Source organism: Talpa europaea (assembly GCF_964194135.1).
Source record: "Talpa europaea genome assembly, chromosome: 1".
In the NCBI taxonomy this organism is placed as follows: domain Eukaryota; kingdom Metazoa; phylum Chordata; class Mammalia; order Eulipotyphla; family Talpidae; genus Talpa; species Talpa europaea.
The window spans coordinates 107,404,912-107,423,158 of record NC_140073.1 but is presented as its reverse complement, the minus strand read 5'-3'; the positions used below and the strand labels follow the sequence as shown (position 1 = coordinate 107,423,158).

Sequence of the window (18,247 nt, the reverse complement as noted above, 5' to 3'; positions counted from 1 at the left end):
TCTACAAACCCTTGTATAAACAATTACACAAGAGCAAGTATCACTCAGCAAGACAGAAGTTGCCATAAGGGTATCCTCTCCTCCCACAAAAATCCATTTTAATTTTACCTGTAAGTCCTGAAATCTTTCTCCCTTATCACCTGGAGAAAGCTGTTGGTGGGAAATGCTATTCTCTTATGAAAAAATTTGAACACAAAGCAAAGAGAACCAGGGTAGAAAGGTTTCTGGATACTCTTAAGAGAAAATTTTACATGACCAATTTAAACTACTGCATCTCATTAAACTATAAGCTATAACCTCAGTGCTGATGAAATACCTTTATCATTCAAACAAGTTTTAATTTATTCCAGGCAGCAAGCAACTTCACCTAAACAATATTCCCGGAGCTAAAGAAAATACCAAGTTGTTACCAGCTCTGTTATTGTGAATAGTGTATTAATGATTTACAAATCACACTGTAGAAAGTAAATACATAATAGCATAGAAAGAGTAGAAAAAATTGCATTGCACGATTATATTGGTTTGTATAAAGAGACTTCTATTTCCAGTTTTAAAATTAGGAGACAATTTCTAATGAGATCCCAAAACACTAAGAATATAGCAAGCTACAAATTCTCAGCTGTGCCTTAGGACTTCATCTGGAATTAGATAAATAAAGCAAGTACAGTGCTTAATTTGGGCCTTTTAAATATATCACTGAGTTTAACCCTGTGGTCTTAATATAAATACAATTACAACAAAGAGTCTTTTTGGACCTCCCCAGTGGCGCAGCAGGTTGAGCGCACCGCTGTGAAGCTGTCCACAGCCTCTGCAGTGCTGGCCAGCAAGAATCCCACATGACGCACAGACCTCTCCTGTCGTGCCTGCTGCTCCTCTCAGCAGTGTATTTCCTCAGTCTACCTGTTCTGTTCCCTGCTCTGTCTCTGGTGAATCTTCTCACCCTCCCGCGTGTCTGGCCTGTACCCTAGTCTTGTATAAAAGTAAATAAATCTTTAAAAAAAAAGTTTTTTTTTTTTCTGACTAACTGGTCAATCATGATCAGTACAGTAGATCTTACTGAGTCAATGATGTACAAATGAGTCTGTTACTTGTTTTCATGTAAAGTTCTACATGAAACATTTTATTAGGACTATAAATAATAGTTACTATTTTTAAATGGTAGCATGCTATTGTCATTTTGATGACAAAACAATTCTAATAGTAGACATTAAAACTACTTTAAGTTCTGTTTTAAATTTGCTATAATGTGTGCATCTGTGTATATATATTTAAATATATATATTTTAGTTGTAATAAGTACTTTACACATACATATTTTTTGGTTCTATATAATTCTTTTCTCTGGCTAAATTCACACAAGTTGACTTGCAGGTCACAGTATATAAACATATTTATGGTCATTATTCTGCACCATCGTGCTTTCTTGACAGGTTATAGCAGTCTGCTATAGTTATCCATTATTCCAAACTAAATGGTGGAGTATGAGTTTTAAAAAAATGTTGTATTAGTCCACATTACACTTTTAGAGGTGTAGCTATTAAATACCTGAGAGATTAAGTGACTTGATTAAGGGTGCAAAACTTGTTTTTTCTTGTCAATTAATTTTTTTTTTATGCTTTAGAGGTACAGGATCCCCCTTCAGGTGTTGTTACACATTACACCTACCACCAACAGCACACAAACTTATTACTGGCAGATTCTATCTGAAACCCAGGTCTTTTGATTCCTTCTTTAGGGCCCACAATATATCACATTATCTTAGCTTCTTACTTGCCCCAGAATGTTTTCCTCAGAAAGAATGCTAGTCACAAGTCATTATAAGGCAGATAACAATCATGAGGGAAATCAGAAAAGATAGAAAGCGTAAGTGTGGATAGAAGGGGAAAAGAAAAATAAAGAGAAGCATTGAGGACAACTTTCCACAGTCAGTTCAGATCATCTCCATCCAGAAAGAGCATTTCCTATTTGTAAGCATCAAAGCATGGTCATACAAGGCATCTTACTTGAGTAGAAGGCAGGGGCAGCTCAATATTTAAAAGTTTCATGTCTATTCTCCAAAGAGGAAATGCAAATGACAAACAGGCATATGAAAAAATGTTCAACGTCCCTTATAGTCAGGGAAATGCAAATCAAAACCACCTTACACTAGTAAGAATGGCACATATCAAAAAAACAAGCAACAACAAATGTTGGCGAGTATGTGGTAAAAAAGGAACTCTCCTACATTGCTGGTGGGAATACAAACTGGTCCAACCACAATGGAAAGGTGTCTGGAGGTTCCGCAGTCTACTAAAAATGAAGCTACCATATGACCCAGCAATTCCACTCCTAGGGATCTACCCAAAAGACACAAAAATGTTGATTCAAAAGAACACCTGTACCCCTATGTTTATTGCAGCACTACTTACAATAGGTAAAACCTGGAAACAACCCAAATGCCCAAAAATAGATGGCTGGATCAAGAAGATGTGGTATATATAAACACAGTGGAATATTATTCAGCAATCAAAAAAGATAAACTCACGCCATTCACAGCAAGGTGGATGGAGCTAGAAGGAATTATGCTCAGTGAAATAAGTCAGAAGGAAAAAGAAAAATACTGGATGGCTTCACTTTTAGCAGGAATATAGGGGAACCAAATAAGACATCAGTGTGAAAAAATAACAGAACAAAACACAACAAAGCAAAAGCAGACAATTATAAACCAGAGACATCCTGCAGGGGAGGAGGAGGGAGAGGGATCAGAGGGAGGGAGGGAGGAGCACAGGGGACTGAGGTGATGGTGCACAGGTGCATTGGTGAAGGAAACTCTATGGAGACATCTGAGGGGGTGGGGGGGAAGCAAATATTGTTTAAAAATGAAGAATGATGTAAAAAATAAAAATAATTAATTTTTAAAAAGTTTCACGTCAAGGGAATACAGGAGACATAAGCATTCAGCCTTCCCCACAGAGTCTACCTCTCAATCTGTAATAGTGTTGTTAGGTCTTACATTTTCCAAGTATTTTATACTTTCTCCAGCACTGCTACACAAGCTGAGGAAGCCCGGGCAAGCATCACTGTCTCATTTTACCAGATGAGAAAAATGAGGTTTCAAAGAGCAAAGGTCCCATTAAACATAAATGGCAGAGACAAGACTGAAACCTCAATCTGACTTCTGTGAACATTTATTTATAAATAAATAAACTGAATTTACTAACATAAATAATTATTTGAAGGTTACATTTTTGACACTTGTTTTAAAAGTTTTGTTGTTTTTGTTTATTTCAAACTGACCAAGAATGTTAAAGACAGGCAACTGGCTTCTATTTTTGGCTCAGGCAAGTCAATTACATTTCTTCTGAAATGTTTCTTCTTTTTTGAAATGAGAAATTTGTGATAGCTGATCTTTAGAGTCCCTTCTTACTCTATGTCATGTGTATTTAAAAAAAAAAAAAACTACTTGGTGGGGCCATTTTTTTAGGTAAAACTCAATATCAGCCACCTTAACCAAGTGACAAACTCCAACCAATTTCAATTTTTTTAACATAATACAAAGAATAAAGCTGTCAATGGGCACATGTTCTAATGGCTGGATTAATTTTATGTTCACTATCAAAATGGGCAAAAGGATGACTATGCTGTCTCCATTCCAGAAAGCACCTCAGCTAACCAATAAAAAAGCAAAACAGAATGCCTTGAAGCATGCCACGAGGGGCACATTTTGTGGCTTTGCTTGTGGTGCACTGAGAAAGACATCAAATGAACAATCAAAGAGTATGTGTGTTGGTGACAGCCAGATGCAGAAAGTCTCAGGAAATGGACAAAATGTTCAGAGGCCCAGTCAGGGTGCTTCTCACCCTGTAGTCAGTGATGAAATCAACAATGTAGGTGGCAATTCGCATACATTTTTAAATGTCATGAAATAAATGACAAGAAGTTGTCGGTATACATGGCAGAAAGCAGTCCAATGGGCAGTTTGGGTGAATTAGTAAGACACTGTCTCTCAGCTTCAGAGCTGGGACTCTGCCAACACCCCTGGGCTCTGCCTTTCTTAGTTCAGCCTCTAAGAGGCGAGAGAGGGAGAATGGCAGGCTGGGAAAGGATGACAGGATGTGCTCCTGTTAGACTTTTTCCTTCTTGCCACTGTCTTCCGCCCCCAGCACTGCATCTTTACCCCAGCAGTGGCAGTGCATTCCAGTGCAGCAGCTGGTTGCACTTTATCCTCATTTCTAGAATAGCTTCACTGTGGTCCCTGCAACACACTAGCTGGTTTCCTGAAGAAACAATTTTAGAGGTGATATCTGGCTCCGTGGCCCCTCCCCTCCTTCTAGAGCTTCAAGGTTCTAATATCTCCAACCTCTTCTGAGGAACCCCTGCCCTCATAGAGATAGCTTCTTTCCACCATTATTATCTCCATGACAGCCCAGCGCAGTGGTCATCACAGCGTCCTGTCCAGACAGGTGACAGTGCTTGAAATGTGTGTTACTGTTTCACAAGAATATAAATTAACTACATCACTAAGCATATTGTTTAGTTCACCTGACTTTCTTCATAGGTAGACTTTCTCAAAAAAGAAGCAGTGAATTGATCTATATTCAGGTCAAGTTCCTTACCTTACCACAGATTAATTGCAAACAGTCAGCAAATCAATTGCTTTTAGTTACTCAGGCTTAGTGGTTCCCTCGTGGTTAATGATTTTTTATATTTTAGTCACTCCTAAAATAACTCCTGTGTTTTTTGTCTCATGATGGGTCGGAGATTGATATAGAGATTAGGGATAGGTATATATATAGAGAGAGATTAGGGATAGGTATATTAGGGATATAGAGATTAGGGATAGGTACATGCATTTTGGATTGTGATATAAAATATTCCATAGTCAACATGGAAATACATGTAAATCATAAGGAAAAAAATAGCAAGATCAAAGTTGCACATATACCTACATTATCCTCCAGTGACACTTTAACTTTTAAAATAAGAGAAGGGCCTCCCCTGGAGGCGCAGAAGTTGAGCGCTGGGCTGTGAGGCTGCCCGCAGCCTCTGCAGCGCTGGTTCATTCCCCGGGCGCCTGCGAGGCTCCCACAATAAATAAATAAATAAATAAATAAATAAGAGAAGATACTCAAATATTCAAAGAATGCCACTCAATATAAACTTCCTCCATCAATTAAAAAAATAACATAAATGAGAATTAGCTTACTTTATTTTTTAAAGGCTTGACATGTGATTTCATTCAAGATCTAAGAAATTGTATCTAAGAATTACATTGCATGTCAAGATCTGAGCATCTGAATTTTTTCAGGGTTGTTGATTTTTCTTTCTTTTTTATAGAAGTACTTGTCTCTGCCAATCATATTTATGGAGCAAAGAGTCACTTGAGTCTGGAAATTATAAGGACAGATGACTGAGATAGGCTTATCTTTCAACTATTTAAATATCTTTGACTAACTTAAAATAACTTTACTTAATAGTTCACTAACATGTTTGCAAGGCCAATGCCTTATAGAGTTTTCTTCGATAATCAGAGTTAATATCACTCTAACCTAAGAAAACTAATGCACTGTCTAATGCATAACATATGCTCATCACTATAAATGACTTTTCTTATTATGAAACTACAGAAAACACTTTTTTGACTTTATAGAAATAAACATACATACCTGCTTCACAGGGTGTCTGAAAACATAGTCAATTATCTCATCATTTTTAAAAAGAACTATTCATTGGGTGACCAAACAATTTACAGTCCAAGAAGGAGATAATTAACTGCCCAGGACCCTCACACAACTCAAGTGGGATGCCAGCCTGTGTTTTGTTCCAAAGATATACACCAACTACAGGAGCCACGAGAAAATGGAGATTAATTCAACACATATATAGTAAATACGATGAAAAAAAAAAGTTCAGTAGATGAATATTTCCCTGTACTTCTAGATCTCTGCATGTAAAAACTTAATTTCCATATCACAGAGGGTCTTATGCCACGATATATCCTTTCTTCAGAAAAGCAGAGTATTTAAACAATAAAGCCCACATGGTAACCATGAGACTATGTCTCTCATGTCTTGGACTGCTTGCTGGGTTATAACCGACACAGGGCCCAGCTGCTGTGGTCTAAAATCCACAGCTGCATTTACATGAAGGCCACACTGCCCATAGGCTGCTCTCTGTAATGACCAAGCACAGCAGAAGTACCAAAGGCAAGCCCATTTCTGGAGGCAAAAGTCTCCACTGCTAGCTGTATAGTTCCAGGATTCCCTGACAGCCTGACTGATTTTGCCTTGCAAAAACACCATAGCCTTGGAGCTTTACCCAATCTTCTTCCCGTTCCTTCCTCCCTCTCTCCTGTACTCAGGGTCAGACTTACATTGTTGTCTGAAGGTTTTCCCAATCTCCTCTTCAGTATCCCTCCCCATCTTCTAACAGGCATTTCCACTTAGCAATTTATTGCACATTTAATCCCTTCTTGGTTTCTCCTTCTTGATGCCTTCTCAGAGGGCCCAGATCAAGTACAAATACGCAGTGGCATAAATCTAGTTTATATGTCTTCAAAAACTCTCAACTACCTTATTTTTACACCTATTTTAAACCGAGGGCACGTAAGTTATATTTATGTACTGAAATGCTACAATGATTGCTAAATACAGAGGAATATGTATTCTCCCTATAGGATTAAGACAGTTCAAATTGGAAAAGTTAACAGTATTTAATAAAATTTTAGTATTATTTAGTATATGAGCTTGAATATTTCAAAGATACACAGAAAACCAAAGTTACTCTTACACTAGAGATTGATGCCTCACAGTCTCATTAGGTGTTCAGATAAATGTACATTACTTTTACATCTAAAATTTTATGATTTTAAAAAAATGATTTAACTTTATTTTTTTTTTAATTCTCTATCCATTATTGGGGGTACATGTTGCTTTGTATTTGGTATAATTTCAGGATAGAGGTTATTTAAAGTCACTTAATCCACCCTAAAGAATGAGCTGTATCAGGTTCTTTTGACCTAAAGGTCAAAGAAAACTGGACCATGCAAGTCACCCAGGCATTTTTCTTTTTCTTTTTTAAAAGATTGATTGATTGATTGATTGATTTATACAAGAACCGGGGTACAGGCCAGATGCACGGGAGGGTGAGAGGATTCACCAGAGACAGAGTAGGGAACAGAACAGGCTGACTGACGAGATATACTGCTGAGGGTAGCAGTGGGAGTGACAGGAGAGGTCTGCTGTGCTATGTGCAACCCTTACTGGCTGGCCGGGATGGAACCAGCGCTGCAGAGGCTGCAGACAGCTTCACAGTGCTGTGCTCAATCTCCTGCGCCACCAGGGGAGGCCCACCCAGGCATTTTTCTAAGAGTCCATGTAATAATTTACATTTTTGGTGGCTAGGAGTAAGAAGCAGCTGAGGTATCTGACCTCTTTAAATTGGCCCACTACCCTGGTATTTTATGTTAAAACATTTAGGGTATTGTGAACATTTGAATTACCTTGTTTTGATTATTTCTCATGCTTTCGCCATAATAATTTTTTCCTTCTTGGCTAGACAGGCAAATACAGAGTCTATTTCAACAAAGTTAACAGAAATACATTTAGTAAGTAACCATTAGAGTAAGTATTTAAAGTCTTACAGATAGAAACAATGATTATGTTAAGTCAAGTTTGCTAACTCAACCAAAGGAAGAAGTAATTGAAAATCATACTAAGGCTAGGGCAGGCTGCTGAACTGCAGAAAATGCTATTGAGAAACAGTAGTATTTTGTTTCAGATTCAATCTTTAATCAACAAAGTGTGTGACCTATGAGCTACCTACGCTCTCTGGATTTCTGCTTCCTCAGCTGTGAATTTAAAGAGCTGGACAAGATGCCTTGAGGTCTTCCCCAGCTAGTTAGGTCACATGGGTTCTATGTCCCCTTTTCTATCCCACATTATGACGCCTCTGAGCTCTACAGCTCATCCACAACTGAGTGCTTCTAAGATACTATTGAAGGGGGAAACCCTAATTACAAATAGTAACAACAGCATCCAGTTCTTCATACTTTTTAAGCTTTTATAACAGCTAGAGGCAAGTGAAGGGGAACTGGTATCATTTAAGGAAAACCAATTTCCAAGCAAACAATCCGTGACAGGTCCTTTCTGGCCTTCTACAGAGCTGCCGAGGACTGGGGTTGAAAACCATTCTTGTGCCATTCATTCCGCGCGTCTAGGGACATAGGGAAGCAGAGCTAAGTGTCAAAGTGCTTCCTGTGCTGATGACAGATGACCCAGCTTGTTGCATGGGAACCAAAAGGGGCTGTAGCCTGCAGATCCCAGGGAAAGGGAAAAAACATACTTCTGCTCTGCCATCTTCCCTAGCTCACCATTAAAGCGCTTCACCAGCAGAACCCAATGTAAATTCCAAACCTTGACTTTAGTAAGCAACTGATATTCCCTTGAAACACACCTCTCCCATGTCAGTGGAAATTCCACCCAAAGCTACTTCCTCTTCCAAGACAGTAAGGTTTAAAGGATAAAAGTTCTTCAGCCACTTTTTCCATTTTGCCCCTCAATAAAAAAATGTGAAAACTAGTAGAATAGGGTTTCAAAATAAGCACTTTCTACTACTTTTATTTACCCCCATTGAGAATCCCATCATACTTAGAAAGCCTACAAAGTGAATTTCATCCTTTTACATTTATCCAAATGACTTTGGGGCTATGCAGTCTTATTAAGTGAAAAATAAGTTACTAAAGGAAAAGACAAGTAAAAATAGTATTTTCTTCTAGGAATATGTGATACTGGGAAACAACCTTATTTATAATAGAATTTGCCACAGGGAGACAATACTTTGTAACTTAGACTGCAAAATAAAACAGATTTGCAACTTTCACATCAATGCTTACATGAAAATTTACTAGCAAGGCATGCTACTTGGCACAATGCCCAACTGAAGAGGAAAAATTTACACTTAATAAAGATAAAACTGGTATATTTTTAAAGGTTCACTATAAAAGGTACCAGATTATTTTACAGGTATCACTTAAACTATTTCAAAAAATAATTTCCCATTTTCTGTCAAATTCCTGGTGTTGGTACAAGCCTCACTGTGGAAGATAAGTCTTCATGAGTCTTCAGTTTACGTGGCCTAAATTATTAGTAATGTCATGAAGCATTAAAATAACCAGGAAAAAGAAAAGGACAGCCTCAAGGAATTACTTTACTAGAAAAAGGTGCCTCAGTACATGTGGGAATAACAAAGCCACAGAAGGGGAAACACAAACTATGAACGGAACTGGACTTTCCACCAGCCATTGGTTTTGTCTGTAAATAACTATGCAAGACATTAACATATTATTTTTATTGGTGAAGACTAGTATCATGACACACATAGCAAAAAGTGATTTTTTTCAGGTTAAATGATATGTGATATGAAAACTAATTTCTTTCAAAACCTCAGAGGGATTTTATAAGGTTCCTAATGCCCACAAAGTAGTAAATAACTAACAAGATTGGCAAAGGACTTAACAACATCTCTCATGGGAAAAATAAATTATTTTTAAAAGTATTTTAGGCTTAAGCCTAAAAATTATTTACCAAAAAGAAAATACAAATTTTTTTAAGTCAGGAAAAAGGGCACAAATAATTCTTAGGAAACCTGTTTATGATTGTTTAAATTATTATTACTGTCACACATAAAAAATGAGACACAGGTTTACAATCACATAAGAATTATATAAAGTAACTTGACAGAGCCTACCTTTTTCAGGAACCGGACTCCATAGGTAAATACATAAAGGGAAAATGAAAATCTCCACCTGCAGAAGGTTAAAAAAAATTCTATGACATTTCATTTTTATATTTCTCAGCATATTCTGAAATACATGAATAAAGTCCATCAGTTTATCCCCCACCTCCACCCCAACCAGTTAATAAGCAATATCAGTACTAACTGAATATAGATAGTCATGCATGACTTACTGCAAATATTTTAAATATTAATAATTATTATTGACAATAATAACTTCAATTTCTTCCATTTAAATAATGTATTTGCCCCTTTGTTCATCTTGTCTTTCCCGAATATGTGCATCTCTTCTTGTTATTTACTCATGAAGAGATACAGTTTCAAAAATTGAAGGTGTATAAAATAGTTTTAAATTGTCTGATACAGATATGAAGTAATTTTCTTAACTGAAGTTCATAGTTGTTTAAAAAATAAAAGCCTCAATGCTTTTAAATCAGGCAAGGTCTTTTCCTTCATCTTTTAACTATCTATTACATCTTTGTGGATGTTGCTAAAAGAACATCGATGTCATCCATTCAGTGTACAACCGTTAATGACATCCTCATGCCACTCCAAACCATATATCCAGCTGTTAGACTTTCACTTTCTTAGTGAGGAAAAGCTTTAAGTTCTTTCAATTTTAAATGATTGAATAGTTAAGTCTTTTAAAAAATGACTTTACTTAAATATAAGTAGTTTATATATTATATAAGTATTTACAATATGATATTATATATTGTGTATATATAGTTACTATTCAAAAAAACTCTTAGTATGGATGCCTAATTTTTAGTTTCTGAGTATATACACATGTGGCTCTAAAAGCTTACTAGATTTCACTGAAGAGCATTCCTGAGGTTACGTTGTTAGTGCTACATAAGCAAGTAGGCTGTAAATTTTAAGTGTACAAAAAGGGGAAAGAGACTAGTCAATTTCATTTTGTTGGGAGGAGGCAAATTATGTTTTGTGTTTACAAGCCATGCTAAAATTTCAAATAAGGTTGAAAAGAGGGATTACACCTGAGGGGAGAAATCAAATACTGCCCCCAAATTAACACTGATATAAGAAAATAAAAATTTTTTAAAGGGGGGTTATTTTAGGAAATGATTCCCATATTGTATAAAATTTTCTCAAAGAAGTAACGACTATCTTCAGATCAGAGGAAAAGAACAAGGGAAGGGGCTAGGAGAGCTGAGTGAGAGGCAACAACAGACACAACCTCCGCTCAAAAAGTTTCATTCCTATGCTGACTGGCTCACCAAACATTCTGGAATTTAGATCAGAACTAACCCTTAGAAAAGAACTTTGAACTTCAACTAATAAATCATAAAACCTGAATTCAGGAAGGAACAATAAAAATTGAGGGAAGCAGTAATGACTTAACAAAAACTTCCAACAGTTTAGAAAAGTAATGATTCTAAAACCTCATACAAAAGCCCTCTTCTCAGTAAAGGAGGTTCCCTAACTGCAGCATCAAAGTCAAAGATTTGATTTTAATACATCTCCATTATCAATTTCCTGGTTCTTGTGTGTGACCATATCTGTGTTTCTATTTGGATGCATTAAATCTACATCAGAAATTAAGGGAAGGCTTCAGAAAGGGCATGTAACTTAGGCAATCACAACTTGGTTCAATATTCTCATGATTTTGAAATTCTTAGTAACTGTTGGACAAGGTGTCCCACATTTTATTTGTGGTAGGCCTGCAAGTTATATAGCTGGTTCGGGTTAAGACATAGATTTTCCCAAGTTTGGGCAAATCTATTGGTATCCCTTTGAACTTAATTCCAGCTCTAGAAAGGGAGGGTAATACTCTTTTTTTGATATTTTTTGAACATTATATTGATGATCCAAGGATTCAGTGGCACAGGTAATTCCCAATTCTCTCTAGTCCCTCCCACTCCTTATTATATTAAACCAAATCCACTTCATTGATTTACAGCTCACTTTTCTGCCTTCTAAAGACAACCGAATTTGTAACATATAGACTGAGACTTCATAAACAGCTGCTTCAGCTCTAAGACTCTTAGTAGGCAACGGCCAGGCAGTTTAGTGTGTAAATAAAAACTTCACAGAAGTCACTGGAATGCCTATAATCTATATATCTATATTTTATTTCATCACTAAAATGATCCCATTTTCACAAGACACAGGTTCCGTTACAGTAACACCAATGTCTCCATCATTTGAATAACAACTTGTGACGAATATTTACAAGGCAGAATTTATTTCCACAAAGTATCCACAGGAAGCAAAATTTTCATGCATTGTTCCATAAGCAGAAAGTACATTTTTCATTTGTGTAGTTTCATACAAGCTATAGTTTTGAATGGCATCTAGCTACTAGAGCCTGATATATTCTCTCCCAACTGCATATCTATAAAAGGAGAGGTAAATAAAGGTGCACACACCTTTTTTTACAAAAAGGAAGAAATCAGAGAATTTTTACAGCAGGAAAAAAATACAATAAATTTTAAAAAGTGTAGTTAGAGGCAATAGGAAACAAGTTTGGGGTTTTGAAGAAAGTAGGAAAGTCTTTGTACATCTCCCTTTCTCCATTTTCTGCCATATTGTACAGAAATGCAAAAAATCTGCAATCATCAGAAACATGGCTCTGTTATAAATGATGCTTTTGGGCAGCAGGAGAATCCTCTATCCCATCAATTAGTAACTGCTATAGGAAACTCTTCTAGTCCAATGAGAATGGACTAGAGCCTATAAACATTAACCAGCTACAAAGTCAGAGATCTCAAAAGGGACTCATCTCAGCAAACAAAAGAAAGGAGAGTTGGGCAACAGCAATCCATGCACTGCTCCCTGAGCAGGTGTAGATGGTTACATCCAAATTTAGGAATGAAAACAGTTAAATGTCAGCACAGATCTTCTAAGAAGCACTGCATAATATGGCAAGAAAGGAATGTGCTAAGGATTCAAAGGAAGACTGTTTCCCCCAAACCACCCCCTAGAGAAATAGTATGTGATTTTTAGAAAGGTATTTGGCATTGTTAATACGATACAAAAAGACATCCCTAAACACAAAAATAGAAAGCTATCAATCAAGAACAGACAATTGCGCAAGGTTAAAAGAGATTCTTAGTGAAATAAAGGAGTACTATAAGGAACCTAAAAATGAAATGACAAAATACTATCCATAAAGAGGGGTCATGGAGGAAAAAAGTATATAACATACTGTTAGATATATAACAAAGTATAAAAGTAATGCTACATAATTAATGTGGGGAAAAAAACACTCTCATGAGGCTAGAAAAAGGATCAATGGATGAAAGAAAACCCTAGATCTTGAGGACCAGCAAAACCAAGTTGAATTACATTTTTTCCGTGAAAACACAAGTGAAGAATTGAATTAATGGTAGTGAAGACCTAACTGAAACTACTAAAATGTATTCCAAATAATATCAATTCAAAAGCTACATTCTGATAAAAATTTTTAAACCTAGGTTTAAATTGTTTTTCAGATTTTTCAGTACCCAGACATAAAATCAATAAGTAGCCAACACACAAATCAAATGAAAATAAGTCACCTTCAAAAGAACAAATGTGTAGTTGTTCTTAAATTTCTCCTCTGTATTACTAGATTACAAAGAAAGAGAAGACTCAAAGAAAACTACTGCCAGTCAAAAGACCTTGCATTTGTAAAGTAATATTTAAGGTAGTCCTACTTACTCAAAGGTTCTGACAATACATTACTCATTACCCTTTACTAAAAAATTATTCAAGCCAACTCCAACTCACAGAGATGTAAAAAAAAATAAGAATTCAAAAAAAATTTTATAATAAAAGGACTATGGTTAGCAATGCAAATAACTGCCCTAAGTTTCACTGCTAAATTAAATGCTATTGTTCTTAAGGGATAATTTAGTATAAAATATTTAACAACAACAATCAAAGGATGAATCCTCAAGATGATATTCATGAAAACAAGGAATGGAGAAGGGAAACATTAAATTTATTCTTACAGGGAAATTTCAAAAGACTTGTTTGTTATATTAATGATAACACAAAATATAATTAAAGGATGTGTTTTTAAAAACTTAAAAAGGTAACTCCTGGTTAAAGATGGCAAATTGAAAGCATGGATTTACCTCTGTGCCTCTATGCTGTAGCACTAAACAGAAGAGGGATTTTGTTAAGGAAAGCATAAATGCACAAGGACACAGAAAACAGAAGAGCTTTGAGGCACACAGCAGGGGAGGTGTGAGAGGGGCCAAAACAGGGCAGGGAGGAGCACAGGGGACTGTGGTGATGGTGCTGTGGTGGTGGGGGAACTACCGGGGCTACACGTGAGGGGAGAAATCAGATATTGTCCGAAAATTAGCAATGATGTAAGAAAATGAATAAATAAATAAAAATTCACAACCATGGGGAGAAAAAAAGAAAGAAAATAGGAGTGAGAACAACCATGTTATGCAGCCTGGCTGGCAGAACTGGGAGCAGAGCCTAAGGAGCAGGTAGGGGGTGCTCCCAATCACCACAGTATCCCTTAAAGACTTGGGTCAAGGAAATAGCACTGCAAGTTAGCAGCCCTTTTGGAAACAGAGGCCTGGAGCTTAGCTTGCCGAAGGTCACACAGTTGCTAAGTGGCGAGGTGGCAGAAGCAGAACATGAAACTGATACAGTGCTGACTCTAAAGGGGCTCTCAGATCCTGCAGAATGAGTGCATTTCTTTGCCCACAGATGTCAATGTGTTCCACTACATTTGTTTGGACATGGAAACCTTTTATATCCATCAAACCTGAAAATTAAAGTGGAAAACTAGTAAAAACTGCCACCCATTGAATCTGGTTTATCATTCTTACTCAACAAGGCTGAAAGAGCTCTTTGTTAAAATCAGGACCAGTAAATGTGCCATAAAAGCGGGAATCAGAGAGACAAGGTCAGGTGTCTTGCTGCCAGGCTGTCTTAATGGCATAGGGATCCTAATCTACAGAGAGGGCAGGAGCCAGGAAAAACATCCCAGGCTCACCGCAGCACACCATTCTAGAGCAAGCAGGGTGGGCAGATGGGCCATTTTATTTACATTTAAGGAGTTTCCCCTGTACCAGGAGTTGTTCCAGGCACTTTACTGATACAGGGAAGTCATTTAGTGGTACTATTCCACACAACAAGGTAGGTATTATTATCATCATTCCTTTTTTTTCCAGATGAGAAAACAAGTATATAGAGTGGTTTTACAACTTGCCAAAGGTCACACAGTGAGTTAGGGAGAGCCAGGATGGGAAATGAGGCAGCGAGGCTCCGGTTTCCCAGCTCTTAGTCACTAGGCATGCTGTCTCTCTCCGCTTGTACACACCCGGCATAAAATGGTTTGAGCTTAAAGGGTGTTTCAAATTGAGGAGACGTTAATGGACATACCTCAAAGTGAGAACAGTCTCTGTCCTGATGAACAAAATGGCTGCTTGCAAAACTAGAGGTAGGGACAGACCGCAATTTTCAAATACTGGGGCAGCTAAAATAATACTGAGTTTGTCAACGGCCACAGAAAATACACAGGAGGCTCTTCTCCATTTTACAGACTCATCTCTTTACCTGCTGAAATACAACCCTTCCTTGGAGATTTATGTGAAATGCTAGCTATTCTACGAAGCCATCTTTTCTGAATGTTGAACAGAGAGTACTGTAATTCTTGATGATGAATCCCTTAACTGGTCTGTGATTACAGCCACAAACCTCTGACTTGCTTTTGAGTTCCAAGTGTGGGAGACTCAGTCTTATTTATCTTTGTATTTCTGACAGCAGTATTTTGTGAGAATAGCTGCTAAATTAGTGCCTTACTTACATATATATATTTATTTTAATTAAAATAGTTCTTAATCAAGTAATTTTATCAGCTATTTCCAGGAATTGTGCAAAACCTAAGAAAGAGGACATAGCAAATAGTGTCGATGCCTTTTTTTTTTAACAATCAATGTAGTAAGAATTTGGGTCAAAGACAGTCAACACTGGAATGGTCTGAATAACACAAAATACTGTTACTGAACGCATTTGTTAGAGCACAAAAATGAGTATGAAGTTTGATTCTGAAATTGGCTTATTAATGTTGACACATTTTTCATTTTAGTCATTCCATCATGTAAACTAAAAAAAAAAAAATTAGCTCATTTCTTGTCCAATACATAAAGAGAAGTAACATAGAGCTACATATTTTCTTTCAAAAAATTTAACCATTGAATCACATTGAGGATGCTGACACTTATTTCTTGTTCCACAGGCTTTTAGTTTTCTTTATATTGAGTATGAAGTATTTTGAAGTGAGAAAAAGACCTGAAGTCTTTTTTAACTAACAGATTTTTATCTGAGAAGAGTTTTTAAGAGATATAGGATGATTTTTAGGTTGGTATTCTCCTTACAAACTGTTACTGGGTCACTAACTTCATTAATTGAGTTCAGTAGATAAGTTCATAAACTAGGGAGAAAGAAAATTGATTCCAGTTTTAAAAACAAACCATGTAGCTTAACGAATGAAATAAAGGTGAGAATATAGATTCCTTTTTTTTAATACTGATAGAAAATCTAAATTCCCAGGATAGCTTTCAAACTTTCATTAGTTCAGGAGTTCAAAGAAATACTCTAGCTAAGGGAAAAGATACTTCTCATCTCATGGACCAATTATGCAGACCAATTATGCAAACATTTCCTAATGTTATTTCTACCTTCATCAATAATTAACTCTGTGACTCCAAATAATTTACCTCATTTGCTGAAGACCCATCTGTTCTCTGAGAAGTAACAGTACAAAGTCACTGAGGTTGGAGATGAGGTGAACCTATTCACTTTTCATCCTCAGGTCGAATTCAACTTACTTTGAGCAGAACAGTCTCACTAAATCATTAAGTCAAAAATAAATTAAGCACTTATTGGTAAAGATTGGTAATATGCAAAAAATGCATATATGTCGCATGAAAATAAAGAGGGTAATAAAAATACCCAATTTGGGAGGGAAAGTACCTCTAGAGGGTAGAAGAGAACAGAGAAGGCAGCTTCAGCTGCTTTGGTAATATTTTATTTCTTTGAAAAGGGGGAGATAATGTTGAATGAGTGTTTCTTATATTACTCTTTGTATTTTAAAATAATTCATTATAAAAAAGTAGCATGAATAACAATTTCATGCTCACTAAAATGCTCATTAAATGACTTCCTTCTCTCACACCTGTACACACCATGAACGACTTTAGGTCAGAACCCCAAGCATACTTTTCTAAGTACTGTAACTAATTTGACTCTTTTCCTGTCATTATACTCATGGTTTCAGAGTTAAAATCCATTAGAAGCGTTCAGCTATTTTACACATTTTATTCTTAGTTCTAAATCTACTGTGCTTGGTTTCTTAGATTTAACTATTTTGGGATATTAATTTTCTTAGATTTAACCATTTTGGGAACTCCCTTTTCATGCTTTGTTCCTAGATTCTATTAGCAGTTAAATTAGATTGAATATCTCTTCAATTCTTCACTGGGATCCATTCTCTCTTCTCCAGACTGATTACTCCTGTCAAGCACCCAGCAAGATAGAATTCAGCACTGCTGATAACTGTACCTTCCCATCCCAGTCTTTCCCAAGCCTGTGTCAGTCCCCTACACCTACTCATAATAGATCTGCAAAAACCAGTGTCTACAAATTACACTGCTGTTAGGTCATTATGCCCGTAAAATAGCTCTTACTCCTAGAATTCTCCTGAATGTAAACTAGACATTTGTGAACTTAAATTCCATGTACTTTTAAATTTGTCCAAGATTTGTGGAAATTAGAAAAAGATAAATGAGCATCTTACAACTAACATTTGTCTAGAGTAAGAATTTTAAAAAATAGAATAAAACTAAGACTGTTCCCCTGGTACCAAAAATAAATTTAGTCTATATGACCTTGGAGCACACACTTGCAAATGTCACTCTTTTTAAGTGTATGGATGAAGCAAAAGCAGCAAAACATTTATGATCATTTAGAGTTAAATTGATGTTATTTTTTTTTTCTTATCTAAAAGCAGACTGAAGACAAAGTCATTTATTCAATGCAGATGCTGTGACTGCATAGAAAAGGGGAAAATCGGAACTAGTGGTCCTTAAGTTTTCAAAATATATGTACTTTTAGGTTTAAAAAGGAGATTAATTCTTCACTGTCTACTGCCCCTTTTGTTGTCTCTACTGTACATCTCATGGATAGGACACAGAGCAGCAGACTTTCACCAGGATTTATCCCTAAATCCTGCTACAATAACAGCATACAATTTATTTGGCTTATTTAAATATCTATTTTTCAGGACTGTTAGAACTTAATGAGAAAATGGGGAAATGATTAAAAAAATCAGAGAGAGATAGACAGGAATGAACCCAGGTTGCCAATTAGGTTTATTCTTAATTGGCTTGCCATGACATACCAGTCTCACCATGCAAGCCTTTAAAATCATGTGTCACATCTTGCACCTTTGTCTGTGAAAAAAATATGCTTGTAGGTGTGCACGGTTACATATACGTATATA

The 18,247-nt window shown here is 36.4% G+C and overlaps 1 protein-coding gene across 2 annotated transcripts in view; it reads right to left on the bottom strand.

Annotated features, from left to right (window-relative positions):
- CERS6 (ceramide synthase 6) overlaps positions 1 to 18,247 on the bottom strand; it is a 258,769-nt gene that overhangs the window by 117,719 nt on the left and 122,803 nt on the right. For both annotated transcript variants that reach the window (XM_084251563.1, XM_084251564.1), the window contains exon 4: positions 9,727 to 9,784. In XM_084251563.1, coding sequence (XP_084107689.1) covers positions 9,727 to 9,784 — 58 coding nt within the window. The remainder of the gene's footprint in view (positions 1 to 9,726; positions 9,785 to 18,247) is intronic.